Source organism: Sprattus sprattus (genome assembly GCF_963457725.1).
Source record: "Sprattus sprattus genome assembly, chromosome: 14".
NCBI lineage: Eukaryota > Metazoa > Chordata > Actinopteri > Clupeiformes > Clupeidae > Sprattus > Sprattus sprattus.
In genome coordinates this window covers 7,095,244-7,118,234 of record NC_137912.1, presented here as the reverse complement: position 1 = coordinate 7,118,234, position 22,991 = coordinate 7,095,244, and the positions used below count along the sequence as shown (strand labels likewise).

The following is a 22,991-nucleotide window of genomic DNA, read 5'->3' as shown; positions in this document are numbered from 1 at the left end:
AAATTACGGGGGGGGGTGGAGAGGGCATAACTCAGCATCCAGGGTCCACACACACACACAAACAGAGAGAGAGAGAGAGACAATGCTACAGTAAGTGTGGGCTATTTCTGCAGCAGGGCTATATGTAATCCTGGGCTGTAAGTAAATTAGGGCCATTTGGGGTCTCTGTCTGCATTAGCGACCTAAAGAGCGCACGTCTTATAGCGGCTTAGAGAGCAGCTCAGCCTCTCTGGCTCATGACCCAAGTGCAGTGACTGACACCATAGCAGGTCTGACCAGACAGCCCGAAAACAGGGCCAGATCTGGGCCACATGTCAACCATCACAGTCTACACGGTTCTTATACAGACGTTCATACAGTACAGGTCAAAAGTTTGGACTCACCTTCTCATTTTTTGAGAAGTTTTTTGCTTTACTTTTATTATTTTCTACCTTGTTGATAACACTTGTTTTGTTTAGTACATCATTCCATATGTGTTCTTTCGTAGTTTAAATGTCTTCGGTATTAATCTACAAGATCTAGAAAATAATAAAAGTAAAGAAAACACTTCTCAGAAAAATGTAAGGTGTGTCCAAACTTTTGACTGGTACTGTACATATGTGGTACTAAAGATGGATCATTCATCCAGGCAAACTTTGCCAAACCTGTCAGGCTCGGTGGAGTGAATGAGTATATGGTGATTAAGATACATTTACTTGTCATAATTTAACAGCTGCTCTTGTCCAAGGCAGCTTATATCATCGTATAACACCCAGGCTCTTTGGAAACTGAAGCTAAAAGCTTGGCTTTGCATCAGCTAAGCTACTGGTGCATATTGAGAATTGATAAGGCTCAGTCATGTGTTCACTATGCAAATATTTATTACGCTGGAAAACAGAAAGTATGAATCACGATAGTATACATACATAGCCAAAAAAGTGCTCTCACCAACTATAAGCAATAGAATAATTAAGATGGGTGTCTTTACATTCTGGTATCTGTCATAAAAATAGATACTCTGAAAATAGAATAATGGCTTTGGGACACTCTCCTGGGATCTGCTTTCAGAGACTAAAACTTTCAACAGAGCAAATGTACTGACCAATTAGGAAACTTCCACAGACACAGGGATTCCTGCCTATCAGTAATGTTGTGCTTGTGTTTTGCCATTACACGCATTGCTTGGACACAAAAAATCCCCCAAAAACAATCCATCTCCCCTATTTTCACTGAGTTGTCCACCAAAAATAGACCTAGAATATGAAACGTCTTTTTGTTTGTTTTTTCACACGGACAACTCCCTAGCAATTACTTTGGAAAGGAGGACAGCTCCATTGCAGAAAAGCAAATACAGTGTCTCTTAAACCACAATCGACACCGTTCTCAGTCACCGTTAAGCAGCTGAAGTGAGCGTTTGATTCAAACGGACACAGCCTGCACCTGATACATGGCCCCTGTTTGCCTTGTCTCTGCTGTTTAATACCCACGAGTCCAGGCAATTTTCTCCTAAGCTCCTGAGTGTTACATATCCATTAATATTCAGCCCGGCACCACTTGCTCGTCTCAGGGCAGAGTGGGGCCTTGATGGTTTAGATAAATGAGACGATTGGCTCTGTTATCCATTTGTGTCGGTTAGCCATTTTTTTTTTTTCCATTAAAATGAATACAGGCGAGAAATTTCCCCGGAAGAGAGCAACAGTGTAATATGCCGTTTCCTCTCGCGCTCCAGATATTACACTGGTGTGACATTAATTTCGTGAGCAATCACAGCTCCCGACCCCCCCCCCCCCCCCGGTAAGCCTTTAAGTGCTGCAATATGCAGCAGACTGTGCAGTGTGTGTGTGTGTGTGTGTGTGTGTGTGTGTGTGTGTGTGTGTGTGTTTGTGTGTGTGTCTGTGTTCACAGCTTGCTCAGAAAATACTGGAAAGGTCCAACACATATGGTCAGGGTTGGCTACAATATGTGGATAGAGTTAAACCGTTTGGGTTTGTACAACGTTTGCATAAATAAAATATAAATAAATATGAATAAAAAATGAGTAAGAGCAGCGTTACCACAACAGCTACGTCATTCCTTACCTCCTCCCCAGGCCTGTCTCCTATATGGTGAAGAGCACACACACACACACACACACACACACACACACACACACACACACACACACACACACACACACACACACACACACACACACACACACACACACACACACACACACACACTCCCATGTGGCAATGCACTAATGCTTTTAATAATCACTGGGAGGCTGTTATTCTATTCTTAGTGTGTTATCATTCTATTCATAGAGTGTTGATCCAATAATGAGGAGTAATCATTATTTCTGCCATCGCTTCTTCATGTTAACATGTCATGGAGGCCCTGGCACGTGTTGCTTGCAGAGGAGGACTGGTAAACATGTCGCTTACGCATAAATATTTAAACTTTATGACCGAAAAAGTCTGGCAAGCAGGGTAGCAAGGTAGGTTTATGGCCGTGTGATTCTCTAGATGTGTCATCCGTGTTTAGGTACGTGTGGGTCTGCATGTGTGAGCGTGGCGCAAGTGTGTGTATGTGTGTGTGTGTCTGTGTGTGAGTAAGAGCGATAGACACAAAGAGAGAGAGATAGAGGTGGGATTATCCCCTAATCTGGTTTCAAATCAGTCCTTTGTTTACTAAGGTAAATGCTGTGCTAATGCAATGTTAATGCAGTTATACACTTTCATAATAACTGAAAAACATCATCAAAAAGACACCTATCTTTTAAAGCTGTCTGTAACAGAACCAAAGGCAAAGAAGATGTATAGAGAGTACAGAGTAGAGAGAGAGAAGGAGAGGGCGAGGGAGAGAGCACACAGCGAGGGGTCACAGGGAGCAAGGAAGGATAATCGGAATCTTTTAATGAACGTGTCGCCCTGATTAAGCCTGTGGGTAATCCCTTGGAGAGATACAGAACTACTCAGCACAACTTCCTCCGAGTATGAGCTGCACTCTCACCAAAACACACCCACACACACACACACCCGTGCACGCTCACAAATACGGAAAGAGAAAGAGAAAGAGAGAGAGAGAAAGAGAAAGAAAGAGAGAGAGAGAGAGAGAGAGAGAGAGAGAGAGAGAGAGAGAGAGAGAGAACAGCGTGATTGGGATCTGGGTGAAGGTAAGCCTCAGGGGTCCAGAGGGTTGCCTCAAGGGCACAGGGCATCCCAAAGGTCACAAGACTATTTCCCCAACTACAAATTAACCCTGACCCATGGTCTACTATAAACACACACACACACACACACACACACACACATACACACACATACACACAAACACACAAACACACACACAAACACACACACACACACACACACTCAAAGTCACTTACAGTCAGCCTGCTTCAAATCACCATCTAGCAAGTCCAGCCTGAAACATATGCCACATTGATACGCACCAGACACACTCCACACAATCCCAGCTGGCGACATGTATATAGACAGAACATGTTAAACATGTCTAAAGACAGAACGGTCATTTACAGAGGACTTTACTAGAGTTTACTCAGGGCTAACACCAGAACGTCAGGGCCGAAATGCACTACATGCTTAAAGCAACAGTAAGGAGATCCGGTTTAAAACTACACCTTGCAAACAGCACAGCCGGCACGGATTCAAACTAGCTATAGTCTTTTGGTGATATTGCTGACGATGTCGTACTGTGAATGTTTTCATACATATCGTGTGGGTGTTCATCCTGGACCACAGTATTACGTGTTGCATAGCCCGGGAGTGACAGGTGTGTTTATCTGTCCCTTACCTGACCATCTACCATCTACATGAATATGAAGAAGAAACCACAACTAGTTACCTATAAAACCATACCATCAAAACCATAAAAAAGTGGCAAATTGCTGGATCCTGTTGCTTTAAGTGTACAGGGAAGTGAGGAGGATGCCCTTTCCATGAAACTCTGGCCAATGGCAGACATCCCCTGGGGCCTTAGTGGCATATTTGGTCCTGTTAAACTCTCCCAAGCGTAGTAGCCAAGCGGCCATAGCTAAAGATTACAGACAAGGACGCTGACTCAGGAGTCATGGTCACCAAACACACACACACACACACACACACACACACACACACACACACACACACACACACACACACACACACACACACACACACACACACACACACACACACACACACACACACACACACACACAAACACACACACAGGAAATACAAAAACGCTGAAGACCTACAAATAAACAGAAGCAGGAAAAACATTCTGTTTGTGTGTGTGTGTGTGTGTATTTTTCATGTGCCCATCAATCATTACCAAGAACTGCTGAATATTCCAAGTAGGTTATCCCTTTTGATGTGTATGGCTTGTGTGGGTTAGATGTGTATGGCTGTGTGTGTATGGCTGTATATGGCTGTGTGTGTATGGCTGTGTGTGTAAGATGTGTATGGCTGTGTGTGTAAGATGTGTATGGCTGTGTGTGTAAGATGTGTATGGCTGTGTGTGTAAGATGTGTATGGCTGTGTGTGTGTGAGATGTGTATGGCTGTGTATGTAAGATGTGTATGGCTTTGTGTGTGTGTAAATGTGTATGGCTGTGTGTGTGTGTGTGTGTGTGTGTGTGTGTGTGTGTGTGTGTGTGTGTGTGTGTGTGTGTGTGTGTGTGCCTGCATATCCCTAAGAGGATGCAGGTTGGACTGCAAAGTCATATCCAACATGCTTGTGCAGCGGAATCAAGGAGAGAGAGAAGGAGGGACGGAAAGAGAAAGAGAGATGATAAAAAAAGGGATGAGAGACAGCGAGAGAGAAAGAGAGAGTGGGGAGAGAGAGAGAGCGATTCAAGATGAGAAAGAGGACAAAGCCAGGAGCACGAGTTTGGAAGTGGAACAAGCAATTAAGGGCATCACAGCCTCAATGTCTCCTCTCCTCTCCTGTCCTGTCCTGTCTTGCTTTCTTTATTTCTCTCTCTCTATCTCTCTCTCTTTCTATCATGCTAGACTCTCATTCACCCTACCCTCTTCTCCCCTGTCCTCTCCAGTCGTCATTTGTTCTCTTTCAGGCTGTGACTTTATAAAAGATAAGAGGAGTGATGTTTTGGTACTCTGGTATTACATTGAGAACCAAGATGAGACATTAGATTCAGAGTCTTGTGTGTGGATTAACAGAACATATTGTTTGTGCCTGGTAGAAAACATCAGGTGTAAGTGGCTATGTGTGTGTGTGTGTGTGTGTGTGTGTGTGTGTGTGTGTGTGTGTGTGTGTGTGTGTGTGTGTGTGTGTGTGTGTGTGTGTGTGTGTGTGTTTGTGTGTGTGTGTGTGTGTGTGTGTGTGTGTGTGTTTGTGTGTGTGTCTGTTTGTGTGTGTGTGTGTGTGTGTGTGTGTGTGTGTGTGTGTGTGTGTGTGTGTGTGTGTGTGTGTGTGTGTTTGTGTGTGTGTGTGTTTGTGTGTGTGTCTGTTTGCTAAGCTCCCAGCTATTCCACACGTAGGCAGTCTCATCAAGTTTGTCCACAGAATGTACCTGTTGAAATGGTCGTGTGACGTCCCTCGACCTGTGGGTGCCCAGTGAGTTCAATTATTCAGTAGCTGCTGTCTAAATGCACTGATACACTCACACACACACACAAACACACACACACTCACACACACACACACACACACACACACACACACACACACACACACACACACACACACACACACACACACACTCACACAAACACACACACACACACACACACACACACACACACACACGTGTTATGTGAAACCAGATCCCGGACTCTCATAACATCCCATATCCCTCGCTCCGTGTTGAGTTTATGTTACGGTCATATGTTGGATACATTATCCAAGCATTTCTGCTGGAGGGTTTTTTTGTGGACAGAAGGCAAGTCAGCGCCCTGCCAACGCGGACCGCTAATGATTAATAGCTGAGGCCAAGTTTAGGAATGAATAATTTGAAGAGCTAACATTTGCTACAGATCACATGGGGGCCTCTGGTGAGGCGGTGCAGACTCCTTAGTCAGGTACAAAAAAAATCAAGACTAGGAGGGAGAGTTGAGGAGAGGAAAAGCTAGCGCACCTCATGAATCAAACTAACAAAGGAAAAGTGAACCAAGCGAACCAAAAGTGACACTGCTGAAAAACAAATGACTGCCGCGTCCTGGATATTCAGTAGTCAGTCTTGGTGCTTAAAACCCAATAAAACACACACACACACACACTCACACATGCACATACAGAGACCAGAATTATTTCATTGAGTGTATTTAACATCCAGTCATTAGTGTGTTCCAAAGGCAGTCCGACCATGTCATGACAGACAGCTAAATGGCTGGGCACATTCTGGTCAATATTTAACTGGGGTCTTGTGGTTAAGTGGATGTTTTGCTCGGGTAATGGATGCATTGATGATATGGCATTGGCAGGCATAAAACTCATTGCAAATACATTTATGATGTACTTTGAGTTAAAGTGGTTACTGAAAATGGTGTGTTTAAAACTAGTGTTACATGTCAAACATGTACAGTATAATGCCTAAAGCACTGGAGCATGTGCGTTCCCATCAAGCCAAGAGCTCACCATCACATTGCCACTGGTGCTGAGAACACAACATGAGGCAGACCAGGAAGAAGAGGAAATAGGATGAGAGTTGAGAGGACTTGAATCCAGATGCTCTCATCTTCACAGAATATGGGCCATACAATAATTTTGGTACTTGCATGTGTAGACACTAATGACTTCCCAGGGAATTCGCCCACAAGCTAAAGAAGTGAGTTAAAAGAACCTTTGCGACCGCTGTGCCTGGGTTTGTGTGCACATGTAGCTAAGCTGTGGCTCTCTTCTTCATCCAGCATTCGCAAAGCAAATCCCAAAATCTTTTTGCCGTGTCAGACTGAAATAATACCCCTCTTCACAGCCAACTCATTACCTTGTCCATGTGTTACTCATCAGCTTGAATCAATATGACCATCCATCCTATGATCTACACGGTTGCATCACACATGTTCAATCCCCTCTACTGAGTCACTGCATTTGCCATCGACTTTTGTCCAATTTCCATCAGTAAATGCATGACTGTCAATAATGAATCACCGGTAATTCATCCAATTGAAACTGATAACCACTGAATGATCTATCCACTAAGTCTAAGATATGGATTCATTCACCATAAAAAAAATCAATTCATAAAGATGTCCTTCATTCACCATAAAACCATCCGATGTCACATGGTCCAATCATAAGACATTATTTGCTTCAATGCTCCTCCCGCCTCACCCCACTGGGAAACAATCATGCCTGAGCCTGACACCAAAAGACCACCCCATCCTCCATCTCATCCCTCCACTGGTAGAGCCACTTTGAGTTGCCATGACTCCTCCTTGTGTTGCCATGACTGCAGTGTCCTAGCACTCAACTCAGATTCCCTTTGTCAGGAGATGAGATGGGGAAGACTTCCATGTGTGGACAGAAGCTTGGAGATCCCCACCTCCACACACACACACACACACACACACACACACACACACACACACACACACAACACACACTCAATGATCCTATAATACAGACACATGAATGCTAAAGCAATCACAAACTAATGTTCCATTTCCAGGTCGCCAGATCAACTGTCTAATGAAAATGTTAATACATCTTTATATCACATCTATTCATACTATTATTATTATTATTACTCTACATTGACCCTGGCGCTCCATCCGTTGCAAGAGGCTTTCCCTCGCGCTCTAATCTGTCTGCATTAATCCCGCCGTTCCCTGACTCAACTCGAGCCAGCAACAGCCTCCAGCAAACAGCTACCGGTGGGAGGGAAGGAACATGCACATAGCCTCTGCACAACAAGCATCATTTGGCACGACCCAACAGGTCCACATCGTAAGGCCTGAGAGCGGAAGTAGGCACAGTGGTCACAGACCGCCCGTTGCCTTGCCGTTACAAGTTACCCGTGCCAGGAGAGTTGTCACTCTAAATTTCCAGGGACAGGAACGCACGAAATTGCGCAGATAACAAGCTGTTCTAATCAGCCCCTAAAGGTCGAAGGACTCAATTAATTTCGGAGTCGGAACTCTGGAAAGGAAAGGTCATTCCTCCCCTTGCAAATAGCAGTTTATTATGGACAGCCTACACAATATGTCAAGAACGTAGCGTTATCGGATAGAACAACAAACAGTGTTTGCGTTAACAATGGGCTATTTTTGTTTTATTTTGCTTCGATTAAGACTTAACACAGGCTTCCGCCAGAGATAAACGACAGACCCATGAATATGTTAACATTATAGAAACACCAGTTCATATATTTATATTATAAAAGCACCAGTTCATATAAATCAATGCCCTATCATTTTCATGACCAAAAATAAAGAAAGCATGATGTACAAATACGAGTAACGAAATTCGAGTTATTTAGATTCCAGAGGAATATGTAACTCAAAATAGTTGGGCTGTCATGTGTAGTTTAACATTAATAAGCGTTCTCGTCCTTTGTCGGCCGAAATTAATTTTAAGCCATAGGCGTAGGGTACCTCTCTTCGTGTTTGTTTACTAACAATGCAGTGCTTCATTGTTTCTCAAAGACTGTCCCGGTCCCCTACACATGTTTAGCCTACATGGCTACAAAGTTTATATGGCCTGCCCTGGATAAACTACGTGCATTCGTTGAATTCTACCATACAAATACACATGGAGAAAGCTGCTTGTATGCCACTGAACTGAGAAAGATTAGAGGAGCCTATCAATAAAAAACGATAAAGTCACTCACGTTCCGAGGACCTCCTTGAATTCAAATATCTTCTTGATGTCATCCACTTGCTTTTTCCACGCGCATTTCCCGGAGTCTCCGTTCTCCCGCGCCATGGTGCAACCGGGAAAAGCCGTAGATGCTTCGAACAGTTTCGGATCCCCCGGAGAAAAAGCTGCAGCTTGCTTCTTTCCCACGCTTTGGATTCCACTCCCCTCTGACGAGCACAGCCACGCGCATCAAAGTCACCGCGCGGGCGATGATGTTCTCTTGCCGGCTTTCAACGGTGGAAATGTCACCGTCGCCTTGGGTCGCCCTGCACTCTCTTTCTCTCGCTCGCTCTATCTCTCTCTCTCTCTCTCGACTCTCACTCACTCTATCAGCACGTACCAAACGGGACCACGCGACTTCACTGTTACATTCGTTTAGACTCACGGCTTATACAGTTGACGTAAGAAACCTAAATTGTTCAGGGACAACCCCTGTATAGGCTGTCACCCTCCACTAGACAAAACAAGCACAGTAGTCGCCGTCTAGCCCCTCAAAATACAACCTACTCTTGCTAAACGCGCCATACAACTGAAGCACATAATCTACACCCGGATGTTTTATTGAATCATGCTAATGCCTTCGGTTGTTATGGCAATGAGAAGTGAGTAGGATGCCACACAAAGATAGACCTGTCAACAGTGTGCCCAAATGTTTGTGTGCGTGTGTGCCGGAACGTCTACTACAGATAATTCGCATTGCACCAAAACGAGTCTTGCGTCAAAGGGGGTGCACTTTACGCTAACGGACAGCCCGTAAGGTCCCGTTTAAATGAATCAATGTGGTTATTAAATAATCTTAAGTGGTGTTTGCCTCAGCGGCAGTGGATAAAATGCTCATCATCGACTTGACTAAGCGCCATCCCCCAAGAGACATGTGCTACCAACTCGCTGAAGGACACGTCCTGTAGGTAATGCTATATACTACCTGATGAAAACAGGCAACCAGTACGCTGAGAGTACTTGCAATTAGATCTACTTGGATGACTTGCTACCTCAAAAATGGCTGTAGCATTTGATGATTCATGACTATTTTATTTAAAACTAAGTTTTCCTCTAGATTTCCTTTCAGTAAGGTGACAAAACATCATTGAGTCTGAATCCCTTTGCCGATTGAGATGTGCACCCCATACAAATTAATTCTGGGTGTGAGTGAGAACTACGTGCCCAATGCCAGCTGCAGCAGTGTGGGGGGGGGGGTCTGGATGGTGCCCGCAGCGTCCACTTGGCACTGTAGTTTGGGGGGGGTAAAATTACTGCAGGCTTTCTCATTTGACAAACCAGCCAGCTCTAGGGTGTGTGTGTGTGTGTGTGTGTGTGTGTGTGTGTGTGTGTGTGTGCATGCACTAGTGCTCATGAGTATTCCAGCTGCAAACTACTGCAGTTTCTCAGCTCAGGAAAAGCCATCCATTCCCCTCCTATCTTTCTCTCTATGCAGCCATTTCTGAGTCAGCTTTTCAAACTAGTTTGATTTGACAGGGCCTCCGTCCCACCTCCATCTAGAAGAGGATAATACTCCCCCCAGCCTTACACACAGTGACAACTGCTCTCTCTCTCTCCCTCTCTTTCTGCTCTTTCTCTCTCTGCACTCTCTCTCTCTGCATCTCTATCTCTCTCTCTCCCAAGAGAGAGGCAATCCTTTTTTACCAAATATCCTATCTGCCTGAGAGTGAAAACTGCTGACATCAGCTGTGTACAACACACACACACACACACACACACACACAAACACGTAATGCATGCATAAACATACACACACACACACACACACACACACACACACACACAAACACCCATAATGCATGCATAAACACACCAGGTATGACGTGACACAAGCCACTTGCTGTGCCCTGGCGCCAGGTGGGGGAATCAAACCAGTCCATCCCTCCATGTTTATGTTTTGGGTCTGTCGGTGTGTGTGTGTGTGTGTGTCTGTCGGTGTGTTCACAGGCATCACAGAGCTCCCTTTGATCTGTGAGTCAGCTCTGGTCCTGGCCTGGTTTTGGACATCTGAGCTCTTGCATGGTTTTAAATGACCCATTACATGTGCCGTCACTATTACACCAGAACCACAGAAGCATAAGGCTTTATTGGTCAGGGAATTAGAGTAAAGATTTAGCATGAAGATATGGAGAGGAACCACCTTCGCCCACCAGGAGTGTGGCAGTGTGTATGTATGTGTGTGTGTGTGTGTGTTTGTTGAGGTGGTTAACCAGAAGTGGTCTCAAAGAAACATCCCGGAGATCAGAGTACTTAGGTTTAAAAAAGTATAAAAGAGCAGAAACTACAAACTATAGACACTAGGAATGTTAAGGTCAGTTCCTCCATTCGACCTTGGAAAGTAGTTAATTGGAATGACAACTCACTGTTCAGTGAACACAATTCTCTGCTGAACCTCTCTGTTTAACCCAAGTCTAAATCTGCCACAATATAGGTCAATTGCTCCACCTTGTGGATAACTGGGGACATTGCACCAACCACCAATCTTAAACACTGCTTTCCAAAGTGTGGCCATGAAATGTTGGGGAACCACTGGTTTAAGAGAAACAGCATCAAACTGTCATACTGCGGCTCAGCGGAATTACCAAATTAAACCAATGTCAAAAAAGTGTATTTCTTTGACCAGAATGGCAATGCACAAAGCCAAGTGTGGAAGCGGACTGCAATCTTCTACTCTCACTTCCCAGAAAGATGACCATGGTCCAGAAGTCTTTCTGACACCAAAGACATCAAAAAGGCAAAACATGCATCCATATTTATATGGAGGAGGAAGGTTTGCACCGAAGCCTTGCACACAATAATTGTTCACGGAGTCCTGATTCCATCAAAACATGCTGATGGCTGTTGATCTATCGCTCATTTTTAAGGATGTAATGTTTAGTACTTGGTACATGGTATCACTCATTTTTAAGATTGATGGGGTGTGCAATAAGAATACTTATCAGACCGCAGACCGGCTAGAACGTCAATACGCGGCTGGCATGACTACCCATAAGCCAATCAGAATGCTCGTACTGTCGTTGCCATATAATAATAACTGTTTAATGACCTATGAGCACATGGGATGAAGACACAAAAGCTGTACCTACAGTGGAGCTAGACACTAGTCTGTGAGCCATTTATAATTTGATCTAAATGTGATCATATCTTCATTTAAGCCCTAAAACTTGATAAAGTGAACTCATTCCTCCTTACAAAACTGCTTCAACTCATGGATGTTGGTGGACTTCAGTGCATGAACTGATCTCTACAGGTCTTTTCACATTACTATAGGATTAAGGTTTGGACTTTGATTCGGCCATTCCAAAACATCACATTTCTTCTTCTTTAACCATTCTTTGGTAGACTTACTTGTGTGTTTAGGGTCGTTGTTTGTTGCTGCATGACCCCATCCTCTGTTGGGCTTCAGTTCACCAACAGATACCCTGACATTCTCCTGTAGCATTTGCTGGTACAATCCAGAATTCATAGTTCTGTCAATGATGGCAAGCCATCCTGGTCCAAAGGCAGCAAAGCGGCCCCAAACCATCAGGGGCGTAGCACCAGATTCTGGGCCCTATGCACAGTAGGTTCATAGGCCCCCCCCCCCAAAAAAGAGTGCCACGCCCCCTCCCCCCTGACGGTGAAACTTTGCAAATTGAAGGTAGTTAGGAAATGGCTTCCCTTCCTTGTCTTTTGCTGTAATTTTATTTGTTTTTATGTTGCTTGCCAGTCTGTGAACAATTGTGTCTCTCTCTTCATTAGTTCATTTCTCTGTCCATAGTGCTGGATCTTCTGGCATACACTCCCTGGCGCTGCTCTGACTACTTTCTGACCTCTCTTCATCCCTTTCACTTTTCTCAGAATCTTCTCTGCTATCACTTCCTTCACTTGTGTCATCCTCTACCACATTTTATCCATCTTCCTGGACAGAACCCTCTACAAGCATGAAGCATCTGATAGATATTACTGTAACAGGCAATTCCAATGTAGCCTAATTTGTGTGATTGAACATGTTTAAAGGTAGAGTATGGGATGTTTTCCTGGAACACTTTTTACTATATTGCTTAAAATCCCCTTCACACCCTGATTGCAACAAAAAAAAGTCACCTTTGGATGGAACAGCCTGTGTTGCTATTTGCTAAACACATTAAGCCTACAGTATAAATAGCTAAAATGATGTACTTTCATTTGAAACTGCTCACCTTGCCTCAAGACCACAGTGTCAGAGGATGAGGGGTCTGCATCACTAGCTGCTTCTGAAACTGAGTGCCATGTTTCACAAGTTAACTTTGCTAGCCAACTAATTTGACAGCCTAACCTTATGAACTTATTGAGCCTAGACTAGCCCTACTTAATAAGGCTATTAGCCTAATTATGTTATGGCCTAACAAATATTAATTTAGCCAAATGTTCTAATTAGTATAGACCTACTATTGCAATGGTGTGGTAGGCTATGCATAAAAATGAAAGAATACCCGCACACTGTTGCTGCAGCTCCCGTGTATTTTATTGGCACAACGTTTCGACCATTGTTGGTCTTCGTCAGGTGTTCGTCAGGTGTCAGCAGCAACAGTGTGGGTATTCTTTCATTTTTACGGATCTATTTTTACCCTGCACCTGGATTGGATGTGCGTGCAACACACTCTGCAACTGTGGAAGGCTATGCAAACAAACATGTATTTAGAGTTTACCTCAGATTACAGATAGGGCATGTTATTTCTAATTTTGTGTAATGCCGTTTTTAGCAATGACAATCGCGGTGGTATTGATTCGTTTTATTACCACATCATGAGTTCATTTAATGTAGGGTGTTTGCTTTCACATTCGGGCTCACCTTTCTTAGGAAAGAAGTCTGTTAGTAGTTGCTTTCCCTCGTCTCTTTTTCTCTCTCTTGCCTGCCTTTCTTTTCTTTTCTGAAACCCGGATTTAACGTTCTTGGACATCTTCAATGCGCACCGTTGCCTCAGTCGAATGAACGTTAACATTCGTCAAATGCGCCTATAGGTAAAAAGCACACTGAAGGCGGACTAAACCATTTTGTGCGTGAGCCGGGGGGGTGAGGGTCTCCAGACATTATATGTAGACTAGGACACACAATTCAATCCATCATTCAACCAATTTATTTACCCAAAACATTAAAATTATATTAGTTAGCAAGAAAATTTGGCCCTTTAAATGATATTAATATTTAAAGGAAAAATAAAATTCCACACTCCTCAAGGACCCTCCCCCAAAGAGGGCCCTGGTAACTCAGTCCCCTTTATCCCCCCCCTACGACGCCACTGCAAACCATTACACTGCTACCACCGTACTGCACGGATGGGATGAGGCTCTTATGTTGGAATGCAGTGTTTGTTTTTAACCAAACATAACACTTCTCATCTAAACCAAAAAGTTCTATTTTGGACTCACCTATACACAGAATATTCTTCCAAAAGCCTTCTGGCTCATCCACGTGGTCTTTAGCAAACTTGAGACAGGCGGAAATGTTCCTCTTGGAAAGCAGTGGTTTCCTCCTTGCCATCCAGGGTGACAGTGTTACAGGAGGTAGAGAAGTCGTTTAGTAATCAGAAGGTTGCTAAGTTCGATTCCCTATCGAAGGGTCCTTGAGCAAGACACTGAACCCCTAATTGCTCCTGATGTGCAGTGTACCATCAGTGTAAATGTAACATGTGTATACATCTTGAAAGTCACTTTGGATAACAGCGTCTGCTGTAAATCCTGCCATGCTTGTCCAGTGTTTGCCTGATGGGGTCAATAACCCTGACATCAGCCAACGCAAGAGAGGCCTGTAGATCCCTAGATGTTACTCTGGGGTTCTCTGTGAGCTCCTGGAATATTATACATCTTGCTCTTGAAGGGATTTTTGCCTGACGACCAATACTAGGGAGAGTAACAATGGTGCTGAATTTCCTCCATTTGTAGACTATCTGCCTGACAGTGGATTGGTGGAGCCTAATTTTTTTAGAAATGGTTTTGTAACCTTTACCTGCCTGGTGAGCGTCGACACCTTGTTTTCTGAGCTCCCTGGGACTCTCCTTTGAACGAGCCAAGGCACACTTCCACAAAGCTGTGTGGTGAAGACCAGACTTGGATCGTGAAGACACAGATTTATGTTTTTCAATAGGCAGGGACCACTTTACTCACACTTTATTTTCATCCAATTGATAGAAACACCTGATTTCCCCTTCAAATTAATTGATTATCGTAGGCTTCACTTACTTTTTCCAACAAAGCATTTAATGGTGGAATATTATGCTCAATAAATAAAATATAAAAGAAGATTTTTATTTAGTTTTTTTGTTGAACTGGGTCCACTTTATCAAGTTTTAGGACGTAGATGAAGATGTGTGATCACATATTAGATCAGATTCATGCAGATACACAGAAAATTCTAAAAGGTTCACAAACATTCTAGCACCTAGTCATTTATTCCTCAGGAAAAGGGTAATTCCGGTCCTTCAAGACATTATTTCCATAAGACTAACTTCCTAGATCCAGTAATACACTTAATTGCTACCGCTAAGCTTTTACAAAAAACCTGTAAGACTAAATTATTTTAAATTGTAAGGAGTTGGGAAAAGGTGAGATAGGATGCAGGTCTTGATATGTGAATGACAACTGTAATTATAAGATGCTAGTGGTTCTGGATTAATCTAGTCCATTATTTACTGCCGTATGTGTATATGTGTATGTGTGTGTGTGTGTGTGTGTGTGTGTGTGTGTGTGTTTCTTCAACACCATCTACGCCTATCCCTCAGATTCCTCTGCTTCCTGTCGTCTTTTTGTCTGCAACAAGAGAAAACAGATGCAAACTTTCAGGACACTCATGTTGCACGCATGCACGCACACGCACACGCACACGCACACAAACAAACATACTTACACACATGTATGCCTCATACTACATTCTTTATGTCTTAAGATATTCTTTGTTCCCATCCAGGTTCCGTATTTAAAATGAGTCTGGCATTAATCATATCGTAGCCTGACGATGTCATACTCATAATTCTAGTCAGAATATGAGTCTGAGATCGGACAATTGGGCTGTGATTATGGGGCGTGTTTCAACGAACCAGGAAAGAAAATTCCTCTTCTCTGAATTGGATACCTAGAACCAATCAGCGCAACGTAGTATTACCATCTGACAGATTAAACTTTTACCTGCTCCCGTAGGAAGGACGGCAAAAACATCTTTTCAATCGACAAATGCCTTGATCGCGTTTCTCTGTTCCTCTTTCAAAATGAATGCGCTGTCAATATCTGCTGAGATATGCCTGCTCACGTTACTTAATTAGCACTCAAGGCTAGAAGCTACCATTAGTTTTAACGATTATTTTGGCCAACACGTTAGCATAACCGATCAATAATGGTCTAGAGTGCTTTAGTTAGGACCTAAAATCCTCGGCAACACTCGTTTTGCGTATACACAACTAACCGAGTCAATGTAGACATAAAAAAGTCGTGTAGATAGCTTAAATCATATAAAATATGTCCCACTAAGCTCCCGAGACGGCGCCATCTTTGTTCGATGTATATTCCGGTATATTCTATCTATTCTGTCCATCAACGTATAAAGCCCGCCCTTACAATTTGATTGGTTTAGATTGCGTTTCAACCTTTTTGAAACGTTAAATCTCTCCCAACTAACTCGATTCCAGACTGAATCTCCCAGACCAAAATTTTTGTGGGCGGAGTTCAGGCTGGTATCCAGGCTAATCATATCGAGCATATTGAAAAGTTCCCCTCTTTACCCATACTAAAAAAATTCCCATATTGGAGATTTTTCTCAATATTCTTCACATATAAAGGCATAAGTAAATCTGTGCCCAAACAGATGACGGCATGGTATCCGCACCAGTTTGAGGAAGTCAATGAGTTTGTAGGCATCCTCTCCCGTAGACAGGTCCACAAAGTCTCTGGGCATTCTGTAGCTCAGGCAAGGGCTGGGCTGAACAGTGACCTCACTGGTGGTGTAACGGAATGCAGGCCCCTCCTAGAGAAAGGGAAAAGGCACCAAAGTGTGTTTTTACCGCACATATAGCCTCTGTATTCACACACACACACACACACACACACACACACACACACACACACACACACACACACACACACACACACACACACACACACACACACACACACACACACACACACACACACACACACTTTACTGTACCCATGAGGCTTGTTGCTGTGTCGGACCACTTGTTCTGAAGACCTACCTCTTGGGGCATGTCATCTTGAGTCTGACTGGCTGTCAAACGGCTCCCGGAGGTCAGTTCCTCCCAGGTGAATAGTAATGAGTCAGTGACTGGCCCAAATGGATTCATATCAATCAGCCATACCCGCCCCTGTAAGGAATGGCAAACACACACTGAAAAAAATGCTGTATGGTTTTCCAATCTGCTGGAGACACTTGTATAATGATTTAAACAGTGGAAACCCATAGCAAGAGTACTTACACAGCTATCCCTGTAGACATCCAAAACAACTGCAATTAAAAACAAAACTGTCATTAGAAGGCGTTCTTTTTTAACAACAAATAACTGACGAAATGAGCACACAAATCACACAGAGGCTTTCCTTCTGTGTCTTTCAGACACATATACTTACAGTCGTCATCGAGGAACTTGTACTGGATGTGGTCCCTGAAGAAGTCGTGGATAGAGTGACAGATGCTGTCTTCCTGTTTGGATATGTGATGGTAGTATTGTGTGTAGTCTCTCTGAGAGATACCTGAGGGGAACACAAGAGGAAGATTTCTCATCATTGTGTTTATTTGATTCTGTGCATTCGAATATTTTAAAACATATTTGCAAGGTATCAGAGTATGAGGGGTTTCCATTAGGCAAATTAAGTGTGTATGCGTGTCCGCCCACATAACTGTGTGTGTGTGTGTGTGTGTGTGTGTTTGCAGAGGGATGCCCTACCTATCAACTTGTTCTCCTTTACAAAGCACCGGAACTCTCCACCTGGGATCAACTCACTCCATTTCCTCAAGACCAGCTAAGGGGAGAGACAGGAGAGGAGGTGTAATGTGTAATATCCTGTATATAATAATAATAATAATATGTATGTAATGTAAATATCGGTGGATCAACATGTGTGTTCATCAGTCTAAGGAGAGAGAGATTACTTAGTTTTTTTGCTTGTACGTCTGGATAACGAACAGAGTGTGTGTGTGTGTGTAATTATGAATAATGGAATGCACAGATGGCGTGTACATTACCTCATAGCTAATGGCTGGATCTGGAGAATCAACATCACTACAGTGAATAAATCTGTGTGGGGAGATCAAGAAAAGTAGCTATGTGTTGACACCCACCTTCATTGTAACACACACAAAAACACACACACACACACACAAAACTATGCTGCTGCTGCCATGGGCCTAAGGCCAGCTCAGTGTCCTGGAGTCTCCAGGGATATCAATCTCTCAAACATTAATATGCAGAGAGCTTGTAGTCCCTGCTCTTGTTACTGCTGTGTCAGCAAACAAATAGAGGGATTGATGACAGATGTGTGATGGAGGGAGAGAGAGAGAGGTAGGGGCTGGAAGAAAAATGATGACCTACACCATTCTTGGGGTTGAATTCTGGAATGCAATCTGCTTCCACACAAGGTTACAACCTCAACTGAATGAAAATGTCCATCAAACATATTAGGTCTCCTGACTGATTTCACATAGCCAGCATACAGACACATACATCACTGACATGCTTTTTCCATTTCAGATTTTCACACACAAACTGGCATACATTATCATGAAAGACCTGCATTCCAGGGTAAAACCAACTTCAAAAGCAGAAGAAACAGAAATGGACTGAGTGTGATGTGCGTGTGTCTGCATGTGCGTGTGCAATATGTATGTGTGTGTGTGTGTGTGTGTGTGTGTGTGTGTGTGTGTGTGTGTGTGTCTGCATGTGCATGCGTGAATGTGCTCAGTAAATGCCTTACGGTTGTGTGAGGTCGTGTGTGACAAAATCGGAGCTCTTGAACAGAAGGAAGATGTCACTGAGGCTCTGGCACTGCAGTGAACTGTTCAAAGCTATCCAGTTAGCATCCTGTAGAGAACACAGATGAAGAGTGTAGTGCTTGTTAACCACCATAGAGTGCAGTGCTTGTTAACCACCATAGAGTGTAGTGCGTGTTAACCACCATAGAGTGTAGTGCTTGTTAACCACTGTAGAGTGTAGTGCTTGTTAACCAGCATAGAGTGTAGTGCTTGTTAACCACTGTAGAGTGTAGTGCTTGTTAATCACTGTAGAGTGTAGTGCTTGAAAACCACTGTAGAGTGTGGTGCTTGTTAACCACTGTAGAGTGTAGTGCTTGTTAACCACTGTAGAGTGTAGTGCTTGTTAACCACTGTAGAGTGTAGTGCTTGTTAAAACCACTAGGTCCTGGTAAACTGGTACGAGCTAAGCAAGGTGACACCACCAATAAGAGAACCATGGGTTCAATTCCCAGGGAAAACACATGCTAATGAAACATGTACTGTACTTATGTGGTATGTTGCTTTGGATAAAAGCATCTGCTACATGATAAATGTAATTGTATTTTCCTTGTCGGATACAGTTTCACACAGGTATGTTTATATTTAATATGACATCTTAGTATGAACAGACATCATGACTTTGCTTTATTATTATCAACTGTCTTTGACTGACACTAATTGATTGCTTTGTAAAGCACCTTGAGACTTCTCTGTTTGTTAAAGTGTGCTATATAAATAAAATGAATTATTGTATGTATAGGCTTTTCAACTTACACAAGGTGCACTCCAGTTGAGTTTGGGGAACACACACCCACCAAGTGCATTTATTGCTTCAAGCACTTTAGCATTGAAATCGGGGAACTCTGGGGCCTGCAGCGGGAGGAAAAAAAAAAACAATATTCAGGGAAAGACAAAAAATGTTGACTTACAAATAGTTATTTACCAGCATAGCACATTGTCAGCTTAATATGCCTTTCAAAAATAAAAGATGAACCAAATGGGATAACTAACATAACATTATCATGTCAGAACAGGGGTGGGGATAAAGAAAAAAAAGAAAAATCCAAAGAGTTCTCAAGAAACTTCTTAAGGCAAACTGGTATGAAGATATTGAACAGTTTATTTTAGAGTAGTTAACTGCTGCTGAGGTGGTCCATGGAGCACCTCAAAACTCTAAGCTTAACGCAAAAGCGATCAGGCAGACTAAATCAGGACTAAGTTCCCGAGCCCTTTCTATAGATCTATCCACCTCTCTCCTTCCCTGTACCCCTGTCCTTGCTTACCTCATCAGAATTAGCCACATCGAGAACCTTTGTTACATCTATTTTTAACAGCCTGCATATTGCACAGTTACCTGTGATAACAGGTGTCTCGCCTTTTCAGGTATGGAGTCTGGAGACTGCCTATCTTGTGGCCTTTCAGAGGCGTCTTAGAGGAACCTGTAACCCAGTCATGGCCTTTCAGAAGCGGCCTTCTGCCACTTGGTTTATCAGAAAAGGGCTGTCTACCGTGTGGCAGCCTTCTCATCTAACTGCTACTTCTATCTGTTGAGATTTCCATGTTCCAGAACCAGCAATACACACATAATCCAACAATACAGTCATAAGCAGGTGAAAATACAAACAAAAGCTAAAAGAAAAAGCCTTACTATAACAGTCTCCGTTGTTTCGTCATCTGACCACTGCCAAAAAAAAAAAAAAAAACAGCTTTAGGAGATCATCACATGGACACTGAATGGAATTGTATCTGGTACACTTCAACCAATACACAACCACAAACAAGCAAGACATAATACCTGAACATCATCTTCATCAGAGTCACTTGGGTTGTTGTGAGTTCGCAGAGTCAGGCTTTCACTAGAAAAAGATGACATTGGTGAAGACACTTCAGGTGTTCTCGGCATCAAACTATTATAATAACTTACTGCCTGAAACTATAGAGCAAAACCTTCTAGTGCCATGTCTGCTTACCCATCTGGTACCACAAGTGTCCCATCGTCCAGCAAATAGTCAATTACATTCTGAGGCAGAGGAAGAATTAAACTGCAAGCAACAGAAACAGTCCATTAATACGGATACGGACTATGATTGAAAAATTACTGTGAAATATCATGATCTTGCAAAACAACACAGCACATTTATTGTTAACACGGATTATTAGGGTAACACAGCGTAATATGTCAGTGAAATACAAAAGTGGCAATATATCAACGTTGAGGTTGTGCATGGGATGCAATCTTATTTCCATTTCACGCGGAGGTATCTATGCTAACTAACCAGCGAATTGCGGTATTTCACAACATCAACGTTAGCTAGCTTACTTAGCTAACTAGCTTGCTGCGAGTTATCCAAATAGAACTCCATGACAAGTGATGTTTTTTTTTTCATCAAACAGTGGAAATACAAGAACGTATCAGAATAGGAATAAGAGGACAGCACAAACGACTTTACCTTTTTATCGTAAATTTCTTAAATATCGGATACCAGACCGAAAACTGACATTTAACAACTTGCTCCTTCTTCATAATGTACTGTAAAACGACAGAATGAGCTTCCGGCGTCAGCTTTATAAGGTAAACCTTCAAAGCAAAAGTCCTCCTATCAGTTAACTATAAACAAAGTCACGGAAATAACAACAATGCAATCATTTCATTAATATAAATGGCAACAGATTGACTAGATAAACGGAACACTTCTTTTAAACATGAGTCGTTTCCCTAGTTTCTCTGCATTTGGCAGCCTAATACAGTTTACAATTAGGTCTGCAGTCTGTCTGGTAAAATTAAAATGTGTGCTACCTTGTATTTCATTCTTGCAGTACAATTAAAGTATTAAAAACATTAGAAGTATACATCAATCTTTGGAGCAAGCTGTCTGGATCAACAGATAATACAAAGTGAAAGCAAACTGTCAGATGACCCTGGATAGGCACACAGGTTGTACCAGAGTGCAACGCTTCTAAAGAAGCCTAAATTGAAAACATCACAGAGCACACATCAGTATTTATAAGATTTTATTATGTTGAGGATCCTGCCTGTAAGGTTGTGAATGGTCAGTTACCTACATGAGCATGGGCCTTATAGCGGTCTTATTGAAAGATTGGGAACCATTAATAGTCTTCATAGATATGATCTAACATGTGATCAGATTTTCATCAAAATTGTTGCATTTGATAAAGAGAGACAAATGTAATATTTCTTCACAAAATGTGTACTTTTGTATTTGCTTGCTGTCGTTGTCGCAGCTCGGCCAGAACTGCTGTACGCCTCTCCTCTCTGCTCTAGTAGTGTTGGCAGTGCCCTTCCTCACCTTGGTCTGAAAGTTGAGAATATTTCAACTTCTAAGCGCACCTAAAAAAACTCTAGAAAGAGCCGACGCGCTGCGGATACGATAGGCCTGCCGTACCATTGGAAACAATGCATTTGCTAGCATCTGTAATGACAAGTGGATAAATAGATGGGATATATACAGTACAATACAAGATATATGGGGTATGAGCAGTAGTAACATTGGCAGCAATAGTGGTCAATAGTGCAGAATGATATGGTATAGGTATATGCAAAGTGCAGATGCAGTACATGTGTAATTGCAGTCAAAAGTTTTAAATGTTTCTTCACTATCTGGTATTTTGAGTTACTTAAGCTTTTCAAATGTATGTTTGACTCAATTTCCCATAATGCATATAACCTGTCACCCCGAGAGTTAAAGTTGAGCTAAGATTGAGCTAATTTGGTAAAGACAATAGAAGCGGTAATATTCTCGCTTAAGCTCGATGAAGAACTACAAGCTTTATATCCCTCTTAGTCCACAACCAGGCAAAAGTGGTATGTGATGTTTTGTTTGGTTATTATTTTAATGACATTTAAGATTGTTCTTGTGTTTATGAACATATGATTAATTGCTGTATGTCTTTCATTCATTTCTGTACATTTCTACGGTGTACTAGCATCTGTGTTTGTAGGCGTAATAAAGAACATCTGTATACAAGAACCTGGACCTTGGATGTGTGAATAAGGGCGGCACAGTAGAACACTGACTCCAGTGTCTAAAGAGACAGTTCAGGAAAGCCCAGCAGAATAACCCAGCCGACCACACCTCTCGTGGGCTCACAGCAAAGGAGCTCATGGAGTCAAATCGGTTCACTGGGTCAAGTTTCCTGTGTCAAAGGGAACTCTCCAAAAAAGAGGTCAAGGTGGGAGTGAGTGATGGTGACCCAGAGCTCAAAAAGGC

General features: G+C 42.7%; 2 protein-coding genes across 2 annotated transcripts in view; both read right to left on the bottom strand.

Moving 5' to 3' along the window:
- The window catches only part of camk1da (calcium/calmodulin-dependent protein kinase 1Da), a gene marked incomplete at its 3' end in the record, with an annotated part of 70,279 nt that extends 61,405 nt beyond the window's left edge, over window positions 1-8,874 (bottom strand). Inside the window, exon 1 of the mRNA XM_080851367.1 lies at window positions 8,758-8,874. Within this exon, the coding sequence (XP_080707493.1) occupies window positions 8,758-8,852 (95 nt within the window). The 5' untranslated portion in view covers window positions 8,853-8,874. The remainder of the gene's footprint in view (window positions 1-8,757) is intronic.
- A 6,303-nt stretch (window positions 8,875-15,177) lies between these two features.
- cdc123 (cell division cycle 123 homolog) lies at window positions 15,178-21,295 on the bottom strand. Its single transcript, XM_080851094.1, has 13 exons — window positions 21,213-21,295; window positions 20,733-20,804; window positions 20,558-20,618; window positions 20,411-20,443; window positions 19,537-19,632; window positions 18,726-18,832; window positions 17,998-18,049; window positions 17,699-17,774; window positions 17,382-17,504; window positions 17,231-17,259; window positions 16,991-17,119; window positions 16,624-16,761; window positions 15,178-15,554 (listed from the first exon to the last, which is right to left on the bottom strand). Exons 1-13 carry the CDS (start codon window positions 21,284-21,286, stop codon window positions 15,516-15,518), a joined length of 1,029 nt encoding a protein of 342 aa, XP_080707220.1. The 5' UTR covers window positions 21,287-21,295; the 3' UTR covers window positions 15,178-15,515.
- Window positions 21,296-22,991: the final 1,696 nt, after the last annotated feature.